This window comes from Colobus angolensis, unplaced genomic scaffold, assembly GCF_000951035.1.
Source record: "Colobus angolensis palliatus isolate OR3802 unplaced genomic scaffold, Cang.pa_1.0 Scaffold56, whole genome shotgun sequence".
Taxonomy (NCBI): domain Eukaryota; kingdom Metazoa; phylum Chordata; class Mammalia; order Primates; family Cercopithecidae; genus Colobus; species Colobus angolensis.
This window is the reverse complement of record NW_012119154.1, coordinates 5,716,797-5,729,782: the sequence shown is the minus strand read 5'-3', so window position 1 is coordinate 5,729,782 and position 12,986 is coordinate 5,716,797. Positions and strand designations below refer to the sequence as shown.

General features: G+C 45.6%; 1 protein-coding gene across 1 annotated transcript in view; it reads left to right on the top strand.

Annotated features, from left to right (window-relative positions):
• GLB1 (galactosidase, beta 1) overlaps positions 1–12,986 on the top strand; it is a 115,434-nt gene that overhangs the window by 80,309 nt on the left and 22,139 nt on the right. Inside the window, 4 exon segments of the mRNA XM_011961551.1 lie at positions 3,588–3,662; positions 6,247–6,336; positions 9,680–9,793; positions 11,392–11,523. Of these exon segments, the coding sequence (XP_011816941.1) occupies positions 3,588–3,662; positions 6,247–6,336; positions 9,680–9,793; positions 11,392–11,523 (411 nt within the window).

Sequence of the window (12,986 nt, the reverse complement as noted above, 5' to 3'; positions counted from 1 at the left end):
TGCCTGGCTAATTTTGTATTTTTAGTAGAGATGGGGTTTCACCATGTTGGCCAGGCTGGTCTTGAACTCCTGACCTCAAGCAATCTACCTACCTCAGCCTCCCAAAGTGCTGGAATTACAGGCGTGAGCCACCGTGCCAGGCCTTGTCCTCCTCCTTTTAAAAATTACTAGTTTTTATTATTGTTACAGGATCTTTGGAGTGTCGCTTTTCTGGCTGGAAACCTCTGTGGCCTGTGGCGCCTTTGCCCGAGTTTTGCTGGGGCCCACTGGGCTCGTTCTGCTGTCTTGGCCCGGCAGGCGGCACTTGGCTCATGCTTCCTGCCTGGATCCCATACCTACCAAGGACAAGTCAGGCATAGAACAGCAAGGGGTGTGTGAGCAAGCATGTGATTGAGCCACTGTGCACGGTCAGGCACACTGGCTGCTGCTGCAGGGTGAGCAGTTCCAGGTACCTGCACAGGCGCCAGCCCTCTGCAAGGCTGCAGCTGGACCAGGTGCACTGCAGACAGCTTCTCTGGCTGGCATCAGGGTATGCAGTAGTGCCCGGAAGCTTGGAGATACCAGGAACCACAGGGCCCCAAAGAGGGAGTCACAGCCCCAGCTCTGGGAGCTCCCAGGTCTGCACAGTTCTTCTCTCCTTCTCTTCCCCCACAACGTGGTGAGCAAGGTGCATGTTTCAGCCCTATTTGTGTCATGGCTCTTTTAGCCTCACCATTCAGTGGATCTTGAGTTCTTGTCCTACATCCAGGAAGAATGAGGTACATAGACAAGTGGAGGGTGAGCAAGATGAAGAGTAGCTTTATTGAGTGATAGAACAGCTCAGAGGAGACCCATAGTGGGTAGCTCCTCTCCATAGCCAGGGTGTCCCAACGAGTGTTCAGCTCTCAGCAAAGAAGGTAGTGCCTCTCTGTGGGTAGATTGTCCCATCCTCTCTCCATCCTCTCAGCAGAGAGAATAGCTTTTCTCTGCAGCTGATTGTCTCACCTTGTGTCTCCATTTTCTAGTCTTGCTGAGCTTGTGGCTGTTAAGGGCCTCAGTGGGGAGGAAGTGCGGCTTGGACCATGGGCGGCCATTGGCGGGTCCAGGGAAAAGCACCACCAGTTACCCCTCTGGTCCGTGAGACTAGTGGCTTGAACCCCAGGCTTCGAGCCCTCCCCCACTTGAAGGTGGGGCTTCATCACCCACCCACTTCCACCCAGGAGCCTGCCTACCTCCTGCCACCATTCATGGCGCCCAGACTGTTTGTGCCAAGGGGCACCTACAGGCCAGTACTGAGCTGCCCTCAGCGCCCCCTCGGCCTCCCTCCTGTGCTCATTGGTGCCCAAAGTCCAGAGGGGGCTGAGGTGGCAGGAGGCTGGCATATCAGTGCTACCCTGAGCATTTGCACACCCAGCCAGCGTGCGACAGCACGTGGGCCACTCAGCCCCATCCTTGCTTCGAGATCAGAGTGGCACTGGGAGAAGAGAGAGGCTAGGCAGCGAGAGCAGACGCCTCTTAGCCTTTCGGGGGACGGGGGCCTTCCCGGGCCCCCGAGAGTGCAGAGATGCTTCCCTCTGCAGCTGCAGCTTGGTAGCTGCAGCCACGCCCAGCTCCTGCTTGGCTCCGTGGATCGTGGCACTGCCCCAGGCACAGCTCTACCTCAGGGACCTTCTCTGTCCGCCCCTCCGTGCCCAACCACGCTGCTACCCCGCCAGCAGGTGACTCGGCCCAATCCCATCGTGGCGGGCTTCAGGGACTGTCCACTTCCTCCCTGCTGCACCCTTTCCACGGCAGCAGCAGGCAAGAGCAGCGACGCGGGGCCAGGGTCAGTAGCAGCAGAGGCTCCAGGCCTGGGAGTAGATCCTGCCTGGCCCCGTGAGGCTGGGGACTGCACAGTCAGCTGCCTTGGGGATATGGGGCACAGGGGTCCTCCCCGCTGCCCCTACTGGCCCTGCAGCTGCTGCCACCGCCACTGCCCACGACCTCCTTCCGCCACAGCCAGCGTGATGGCAGCAGCTGCTCCAGGCCATAAAGAGGCGATGCTGCCAGCACTGTGTCTTTTAGAAAGGGAAACCAAAAAAAAGAAGGAAAGAAAGAAATAGAAGGATCCTGAGAGTTCACAGTACACTCTACTTGAAAAGGCAGATGGCCACAGACATTTCTAAGACGTGAGACTTTCTCCCAGATCCTCTTACTCCATAATTATATACATACATCCACATATATGTGTGTGCGTGTGTACATGTCCATATATAATATTTAACATTTAATAGGGATTTATTTTTAAAAATAGTTTCAGACTTTCAGAAAAGTTACAAGAGTAAAAGTAGTTTTAAAAAAGAGCATTTGTGGTCAGGTGCGCTGGCTCATGCCTGTAATCCCAGCACTTTGGGAGACCAAGGTGGGCGGATCACCTGAGATCAGGAGTTCGAGACCAGCCTGACCAACATGGAGAAACTCCACCTCTACTAAAAATACAAAATTAGCCAGGTGTGGTGGTGCATGCTTGTAGTCCCAGCTACTCGGGAGGCTCAAGCAGGAGAATCGCTTGAACCCGGGAGGCAGAGGTTGCAGCAAGCCAAGATCGTGCCATTGCACTCCAGCCTGGGCAACAAGAGTGAAACTCCAGCTCAAAAAAAAAAAAAAAAAAAAAAGAGCTTTTGTATATTCTCCACCTGGACTCATCTGCGTCAACATTTTACCTGCTTCATCACTTGTGCATAGGCTTGTTTCTTCTCTCTCTCTCTCTCTCTCTCTCTGTGTTTGTGTGTGTGTGTGTGTGTGTGTGTGTGTTTTCTAAATCATTGGAGGATTGCATACATCATGGCCTTTACCTTTAAATACTTTATTATATGTTTCATAATAATATGGAGAAGTATTCTCTCTCATAACCACAGTAAATTTAACACTGATACAGCACTTTAGCAATAAGATTAATATTTTTCCTATGATAGGCTATCTCCCTTCAGAGTCTGTTTGTCATGTACCTGTTTCCTTTTATCCTCCCGCTCCCTAGCCTTCTGCTGTTTACCCTCATTCTCTCTACTTGTTTTTGCTCTTTTGTCTTGAGGTCTTTCGGTTTATAATTATTTGGATATTCCTGAAGCTTAAAACACAGACATGCACTTTGAGGTAAAAAATTTACCAGATCCTGCTTTGGAAGAAGTCTCTAGTTCCTTTGATTTTCAAAAAAAGCTCTGGCACTGTTGAGTCTTTGGCCTTCCTTTTTTTTTTTTGAGACGGAGTCTCGCTCTGTCACCCAGGCTGGAGTGCAGTGGCCGGATCTCAGCTCACTGCAAGCTCCACCTCCCGGGTACGCCATTCTCCTGCCTCAGCCTCCCGAGTAACTGGGACTACAGGCGCCCGCCACCTCACCCGGCTAGTTTTTTGTATTTTTTGGTAGAGACGGGGCTTCACCGTGTTAGCCAGGATGGTCTCGATCTCCTGACCTCGTGATCCGCCCGTCTCGGCCTCCCAAAGTGCTGAGATTACAGGCTTGAGCCACCGCGCCCGGCCTGACCTTCCTTTCAAAAAATAAATTTTTGAATATGTTTCTGAAGGTTTAACAGCTTTTTTTCTTTTCTCTCTTTTTCTACTCTGGTTTATAGTTTGAAAAAGTACCAGAAGGTCCTATCCCTCCATCTACACCAAAGTTTGCATATGGGAAGGTCTCTCTGGAAAAGGTAAGAAAAAAATAACAGAAACTTTGAAAGTGAGAGATGGGAGTGAGAAAGTGGAATTTAGTAGCAGTGAGTGAAAGTGCTGTGCTGGAGGAATTGGCTCGTTATTTTTCTGAGAATTTGTTTTCTGCGAGCCTAATGGGGTAAACAATGTTTCTGGGAAAAGGGGGAGAGAGCGGTGAGAACATACTTACGCTTGTTGACAGGATGAGCAGATGGGACACAGGTGGGAGTAATAGGCATTCTTGGATCATTTGGGTCATCTTGGTTCCTTTATCAGTGGTATAAACAGTGTCAAGTGCCTTTGTGGAAATAACATGCCACCTCATTGTTCTGGCTGTCAAGGCTCTTTGTCATAATTTACCTTTTTTTAGGAGTTCCGCAAAATCACAGGCATTTTGATAGATCTCTGCCCTAAATTATATACTTCCCTCCATCTCAAAGTTGTGTCCTAATTTTTATGTTCTGTGGTTTATATGTTAAATGGGGACACTGGAGAAAAAGCTAGAAATCAGTCATAAATAGGAGTTAAGGGCAATGTATTCTAGGAAAAGTGAAAAAGAAGAAAGGTTTTACTTAATAGTCAGAGGAGTGACGTAGCCAAAGACAATTTGTTTCGACCATCTGTGTCTTCAGGTTTTCCCCTTTTATAATCCCTAACTCCTACATGTATTAACTCACGAGAAAAAAAAAAGAACCATTACCTATTTCTTAAGAATCTCAGTATCCTAAAATAGTATCATAAGTTTTTATCTTCAAGCAAAATGCCAAACATGATTATGTAATTTTTCCATCCAAGAAGCCCTTTGACATGGTTGGTTGGTTGAGTTCTTGTAACATTTTCCACCTAGTGTCAGATACATGTGCTACATTCTACAAAGAATGTGGTCTTTCTCTCTGATAGGGATCTTTCTTTAGTTTAATCAGACTTCAGTCACTCTTGTAAAGGGAGCACCTTCTACCTGTTCATTGCTACAGCTACTTAAGGAAAACTTTGGTTTGTTTGTTTCAGAGCCGTGACAAATCTATTTTTATGCAACAGAAAATAGCTCCAAATGTTCAAAACAACAACATTGCTAAAACAAAGCTAGCTTAGTACCAAAAGCACATTCTGTTTACCGTGAAAGAAAATCATGTGAGCAGAAATGACTTTTTATTTTTAAATAAATTATACAATTGAAGATAGCAAATCAGCATATAACTGAATTAACTTTATGTAGAACACAGTTATATGGAAAACAGGTTTTTACCGTGAGTTGAATTTCTTAGCGTCCAGGCGGGAAAACACCCATATGAATAGCTGGCTTGATGAAACTGTAAATCAGATTTTTTTCCTTAATGCTGCACATCAGCAAGGTAACTGTGGGAAGTGTTTATGAAATTCCTAAATGGGCTGGGCGTGGTGGCTCACACCTGTAATCCCAGCACTTTGGGAGGCCAAAGCGGGAGGATCACCTGAAGTCAGGAGTTCAAGACCAACCTGGCCAACATGGTGAAACCCCATCTCTACTACAAATACAAAAATTAGCCAGGCATCGTGGCACATGCCTGCTCAGGAGGCTGAGGCAGGAGAATCGCTTGAACCTGGGAGGAGGAGGTTGCAGTGAGCCAAGATTACGCCACTGCGCTCCAGCCTGCCAGCCTGGGTGACAGAGTGAGTCTCTCTCAAAAAAAGAAAAAAAAAATCCTAACCAGTATTATGTCGTGGAAAATCCTGGGGTTTGGAGCCAAATCTAACCACAAATCCTGGCTCTGTCATTACTCAAGTGGACTTCTCTGAGTCTCCACAACACGGGGAGGACAGTGGCGCCTGCCCCACAGGTTAGCTGTGAGTAGTCAGTGAGCTAGTGCCTGTAAACGCTGTATCTCATCTGGAGTGTGTAGACAGGCAATGACTGGTAGCTGTTATTATCATTGTTGTTATCGCATCAGAATAAGTATCCTGGGTTCCAAAATAACCAGTCCTTTGGATTGAATATAATAAATAGTTGCCAGGCGTCTACTATGTTCTAGGCATTGGGGCTGAGTATGGAACATATCTTATCCTGAAGGAGCTGACAGTCTGGTGAGGAAGACAAAGATGAACAACTGAAAAATGATACAGGCATGGAAAATATGCCACACACAATTTCAGAGGAGGGTGAAGTAACTAGAAGTATTAAATATTAAGGTGATATAATAATAGTGTATCTAATCTTAGTTGAATGTAATTGGCCTCTGGTTACTACTTTTACTTCTTAGTCATTTCACTTGGGGGTGTTCAGAGAGGGTTTATAGGAAGGCCGCATCTGAGCCTTGGTTTTCATTCATTTTAAGAGCCTTTTATAGGTCTCTGAGCAGGTTGAATTTCTGAATAGGTATGTTTGAAGACTACCATCATCATAGTTTTCTTCAGGAGTTAGGGAGTAGATGGAGAGGACTGAAGGAGACTGGGAAGCAATATTGAGTGGAATCGGAATGATTTAGGTTTATTTAGGGGTTTGGTCAAACCCACTGATATCTTTGATAGTTAGGAAGTGACGCTACTCTCTACCCTGATGACCAGTGAGGGGTGCAGTGTGTGAATGCTGCTTTTGTTTCTTTTCAGTTAAAGACAGTGGGAGCAGCTCTGGACATTCTGTGCCCCTCTGGGCCCATCAAAAGCCTTTATCCCTTGACATTTATCCAGGTGAAACAGGTAGGCCTTCAAAGGTAATGCCTCGCCAGTTTTCTATTTGCAAAAATGTGCTTTCTGCACTGCCTTGCAGTGCCCGTTCTGAGTTCAGGGGCCAAAATGGTAAGCAAATGCATCAGATCCCAGGTAAATGAACCAAGAATTTCCAGGCTCTCTTTAGCTTGAAGGGCTGCACGGTGGGCTGATCCTGCCTATATTTTTTGCCCCACTTCTCACTCATACAGGAGGTAGCCCAACCTGCTTCACCATAATTCTGTACAAGTTATAAATTGAGTTCACTGACCAATCTAATTAATCTTTATTACTAGGCATCAGTGGAAGATCACTGTTTTTTGTTTTTTTTTTTTTTTGAGACGGTGTCTCGCTCTGTTGCCCAAACTGGAGTGCAGTGGCCGGATCTCAGCCCACTGCAAGCTCCGCCTTTCGGGTTCACGCCATTCTCCTGCCTCAGCCTCCCGAGTAGCTGGGACTACAGGCGCCCGCCACCTCGCCCGGCTAGTTTTTTGTATTTTTTTTTTTTTAGTAGAGACGGGGTTTTCTCGATCTCCTGACCTCGTGATCCGCCTGTCTCGGCCTCCCAAAGTGCTGGGATTACAGGCTTGAGCCACCGTGCCCGGCCCGATCACTGTTTTAATACTCAAAACAGACAGTTTAATTATTTGTCTGTTCTTAGCTCAATGGCATAAGGACTGTGTTTTTTGGTAGACTGGGTTCTTTGAGATTCTTTTTCCTGCTTTTAAAGAGAACAGAGCACATCTTTTTTTTTTTTTTTTAGTGTTTGTATATGTGTGTGTTTGATATCCAGACACTGCCTCGTCTTTATTTTTTTTTTATTTTTCCCAGCATTTTGTTTTGGAAAATTTTTTAAATCCAAAAAATGTTGCAAGAATAGTACAATAAACACCCATATACTTTTTACCTAGATTCACCAATTGTCAACAGTGCTTTACTTGCCTTTTTCTCTCCATGTGTATGTAGTCAACTGCTTTTCTTTTTCTAACCATTTGAATTGTCAGCACCATGTCACTCCACATTTAAATACTACAGCATACATGTTTTAAGAAAAAGAACATTATTCTACAGGACAACAATACAATGATCACACATAAGAAATTTAATATTGATGCAATCCTATAATCTAATATAAATCCTATAGTCAAGTGTTCCTGGTCATTGCAATAATGTCCTTTACAGCTTAATCTTTTCTCAATCCAGTTTCCAATCCATAATCACACATTGCCATTAGTTATATTCTCCTTAGTCTTCTTCTGTCTGAAACTGTTCCCAAGTCTCTCTCTCATGACATGGACATTTTTGAAAAGGTCAGGGTGTTTGCAGACTTTGCCTCGCTAATTAGATTCAGTAAAACATTTTGGGCATGAACACAACGAAGGTGATATGTCCTTAGGGAATGATAGCGGGATGCCCGTGAAACCAGCTTGTCCCTTCACTGCAATGTTAAGCTTCATCACTTAGGATCTCAGCCCCATGTTTTGAAATAGAAGGTTATCCATGTCCTCCTTTCTGATTTTCTGTGGCGATCACCTTCTGGAAGGAGTCTGAACGGTAAGGCAAAATAATAACAGCATATCTAATCTTAGTTTAGTGAAGTTTGCCATCAGTTGCTATTTTTACACCTGTGATTTTATTCCAACAATTCTATTTTGTAATAAAATGAATAATTAAGTCCCCCCACACACACACATTCACTGTTTTATGAACATTGTATAGGGTACTCTGCAGTCCTAGCACCCACATCTATAAATGGAACTTACCTGCACTTCGCAGGGCTGTTGAGCACTTCAGACAATGATCCAAGAGCACGTGGAGCCTGGGGAGGGAGTTTCAGGTTATATATGAACACGTGCAGCCATTGTTCTTTCTCAGACCCCTTCTGCTTTCTGATCTTTGGCCAAGGCAGTGGTCTCAGATTGGGTGGGGCTTCCTGGGCCCTGGCTATTTCAGATCTGGGGCAAGTCCACAGAATATCTGTTTCCAGCAAAAATCCCCAAAGGGCACAGACTTCAGGGAGTGGGGCTCAGCCTACTGTCTCTGCAGGGACCCCCTGAGCCTCAGCCACACCTGCCTGGGGAGCATCACAGCTTCTACCCCTCCTTCTGGAAGCCCTTGACAAAGCTTTCCTCAGCCCTTGAGGAAACTTACCACTTCAGCTAGTTTTCAAAATAAGTAAATAAATAAACAAAAAGGAGATGGAGGTGTGGAGTCTGGGCGGGAGGTGTTCTTGTGCTAGAAGGTTTGTGTGGTCTTAGTAGCATTTCTTGTGCTCAGCTCATTCTTGCAACACAGGAAGGTGGATTAATGCTTTCCTCAGCTCCTCCCAGTCACCTTTCCACTTGCCTGAAGTTTACTTTCTTTCTTTCTGGTCCCTAGAAGTAGGGAAGCTTTTCTCTGTTCCATGCTGGATCTCTCTTTGCATTCTCTTCCATAACTCAGGATTTTGTCCCAGCTCAGCCTTGCTAATAATGTCCACAGCAGGAAGTAAATAAGCAAAGTCAATAACTATAATTCTGTGGATTATTATGTCAATAACTATAATCTGTGAATAATTCCGTTACTGCTGAGGCTGATTGTTTAAGGCTTTTCTTTTGGACCAGGGATATCAGCATCTAAAAACATTTTCTGATTTAGTGGTCGGTTACAATCTAGTCTCTTAACTATTTCTTTCCCCTGTTCCTCCACTTAAAACGGTTCTGATGGACTTTGTTGTTGTTGTTATTATTAGAGATGGGGTCTTACTATGTTACGCAGACTAGCCTCGAACTCCTGGGCTCAAGAGATCCTCCCAGTTCAGCCCCCCAAATAGCTGAGACTACCGGTGAATGCCACTGCACCCAGCTCATTGCCTTTGGTTTTGTATGTTCAAGCAGATTTAGCCCAAGAACCTGGAGGCAGTTTTGCTGAGCAGAACTTCATCTCTTGGCTTTGCTGTTTTGTTTACCTTGTTTTTTTTTTGTTGTTGCTGTTGGTTTTCCTTAGTTTTGTTTTTGGAGCTAACATCCATAACTTTTGCTATGTATGATACAATCCCGTGTATGACCCTGGGCAAGTGACTTAATCCATTCAGGGTCCAGGTTCCTCTTATGGGAAAGGGATGCTTGATAAGACACTGTTCACAGTTCCTTGCAGTTTACTATTATGATAGATCTTTGATGTGCTAAAAATGTAAGCCAGTTTCCTTTTTCAAGTTTATGTTTTTCTGGAGGTGGGGGAAGATTTTCATTCCTTATGGTTTCCAAAACATCGCTTTCATACAGGACTAAGGTAACCAAGTTCTCTAAACGAATGGCAATAGTGATGTATTTTTCTTAAATCCTTTTCTAACCAGTATTATGGGTTTGTGCTGTACCGGACAACACTTCCTCAAGATTGCAGCAACCCAACGCCTCTCTCTTCACCCTTCAATGGAGTCCACGATCGAGCGTATGTTGCTGTGGATGGGGTAAGAATCGTCTCTGAACTGTGTGTTTTGTCCCGGTGAGGGTGGGGATGAGCAGCCTGCACTTGTTAACACAGTATTTGGGGTCTTTGCTCACCTCTTCAACCTCAGGCTCCACCCATCATCTTTTTTTTTTTTTTTTTTAGACAGATTTTTGCTCTGTTGCCCAGCCTGGAGTATGGTGGTGTGATTACAGCTCACTGCAGCCTCAACTTCCCAGGCCCACGTGATCCTCCTACCTCGGCGTCCCAAGTAGCTGAGACTACAGGGTTGCACCACCTTGCCTGGCTAATGTTTTGATATTTTTGTAGAGACAGGGTCCCACTATGTTGCCCAGGCTGGTCTTGAACTCCTGAGCTCAAGTGATCCTTCTGCCTCAGCCTCCCAAATTGCTAGGATTACAGGAATGAGCCGCCACACTGGGCTCTACCCTTCTTCTTGGTGACCCTGAGCTGTGCCTCTTGCTTGCTGTGAGGCCTCATGCATGTGCCATTTGCTGGAATCCACCCTACCCGCCATCTTAACCCAGAGGGCTGTGCTTGACACCCCACCCTCTCAGAAGCCTTCTGGGTCTCCCCAACCAAGGTCGCCCTTCTCTGACTGATATTGCCTGTACCTTCTTTGCTCCTTAAGGGTGGGGTCCATTTTCAGTTCAATTTTGTACCTGCCACTGTACAAAGTTTGTTGAACTTCGTGCCTTTATCCTACATGAGAAATTATATTCTGAAGGACTGCTCGTGACAATTATTACTGAAATGCACAAAGAACCGTGTTTCATAACAAAAGCAGATGCATTTCAGGACTTCCAGTCCTCTCACTGAAATGGTCACAGGAAGGAACATAGGAAAAGATTTTCCTCACCAAGAAAATTTGTTCAGAAGATTTTAAAATATTTCCCATTCTCCTGTAATCAACAGCTTTCATTTCAGTGGGAGCAGATTACTAAGACAGTCTACTCTTTTCATGGTAACTGTTTCTTCGCTTCTAACTTTGGTGTTGTCGTAGTGAATTACGATCATTGCAAGGTCAATTTAAAAACTCTAACCTTTAAAAAAGTTAGGAATATGTTGCTGATAAAATACCTGTTGTTTTTCCTCATTCTATTATATAATTTTCGTGGTTAATGCATCATGTCAAGTATTTTGAGGTGAGAATACTCCACCTAACTCTCTGATTTTATCTCGTTTATCTGATTTTGTCTTATCTCTCCATGTTGTTCAGAAGCAATTTTTTTGTGAGTGACTTTTGTGCTGTCAGAACACGAAGCAGCTCCTCTAATAAGAATCCTCCCCTGGAATTTGTCTCCCTCTTGTTTCCACTAAAAGTAGATGGCAATAAAACATTCCAGGGCAAAGGAAACTAGCTTAGACCATTCCATGCTCTCAGCTGTGTCTGGCAATTTTCCTAAACAGGAAGCAGTGATTGGGGGAACTTTCCGACCTGGCCAGTAATTTGGGCTAAGATGCTATCAAACCATTTCTTTCCAAGTCTGGTGACACTTCAAGGCAAGAAAATGAGTGCTAAATTATCTGAGCATGCTGCCTCTCCTTGCTGACCTTCTTACCCTCAATTCAATTGTCGTTTGGTCTTGAACCCCACAGATTCCCCAGGGAGTCCTTGAGCGAAACAGGGTGATCACTCTGAACATAACAGGGAAAGCTGGAGCCACTCTGGACCTTCTGGTAGAGAATATGGGACGTGTGAACTATGGCGCATATATCAACGATTTTAAGGTAGGACAAACCACGCTGTCAAGACTAAGGTTCAAGGGGTGACAACTTAGAAGTTGAAGCCCAGTACAGTGGCTCACACCTGTAATCTCAGCACTTTGGGAAGCCAAAGCAGGAGGATCACTTGAGGCCAGGAGTTGAAGACCAGCCTGGGTGAAATAGTGAGACCTCTACGAAAAAAAACTTAGCCAGGTGTAGTGACGTGCACCTGTGGTCTCAGCTACTCAGGAGGCTGAGGCAGGAGGATTGCTTGAGCCCAGAAGCTGGGGATTAAAATAACCTATGATCATGCCACTGCACTCTAGTCTGGGTGACAAAGTGAGACCTTGTCTCAAAAAAAAAAAGAAGAAGTAGTTGAGCTATTTTGAAGAGCTGTTTTCCTCTGTAGGTGATGAGAAAATGGAGCTTTGCAAACAGAACCTTTCCCCTGTATTTGAGTTTGGTCATCCTATAGAAAGAAACAGGAAGAGGAAGCCTCTCCACCATGCTCTTCCTCTGCTTAAAAAGACCACCGAGCTCACTGAAGGCACTCCTTTGCCAGCAAAGCCAGCTGAGCCTCTGTTCTGCCCTGTTTTATGGGTTTGGATGGTTAGTCCGTGGCAAACTCTTCACTTGTAGGAAACCTTTTCCCTCGGGGCACTGGCTGTCACCTCTGTTGATTACTCCTGTGTCCAGATGTGTAGCCCAAATAAGTTTTTCTAACACATATTTTTAGTGCATTATTCAGCAAGCATTTGTTAAGCTCCCACTCTGCGAGATGCCCCGCCAGGTGCTTTGGGGAATGCAAAGGTGTCAAGAGACAGGCTCCTCTCAGGGAGCTCACCCTCCACAAGAGGAGAGAACATCTCATCAAGGAAACAATGGCGCCGCCCAGGCTAGGACAGGACAGGTGTCTAGGGTATTTCCTGACCCTCTTGGGATCAGGCAATTACATCTTAGGGAACTCAGGGAATAGCTGTGTGCAGGCCACCTTTGCCTCCAGTATAAATGTCTCTCTCATAGTTCTTGTGCTCAGGGTGGACTTTGTGGCCTCCTGCCTGGCTCTCAGAGGCCACACTGACCCATGAGAGTGACTCGACTCTGTAGTATAGTCTCTGGGTCCCCAGTACCTGTCAAAGAGCCTGACACACAGCCACCTGGTTAATATTTATCAAATTACTAAATGAGCAATCAAGACTTGGTATCTGGGATTCCACTGGGAATGGGGAAGTTCCCCACATACAAGCCAGGGAAGGGGAAGTTAGCTGAGCCTTGACAGCCCAGCCCTGGCCTGTGTGGAACAAATAGAGCAGCTTCTGAATTCAGGTCTGAGATTTGCCATCATCATCATTACCCTTCCTATCTTCCTAAGGCGTCACAGTATTCTCATGTGTCTCATGTTATCTCACTTGGCCCTCATAACAGGTGAGTGACTCGGGTGTGGTCCTCCCTGTGACGACAGCTGAGGTGCTGAAGGCCAGTGTTTC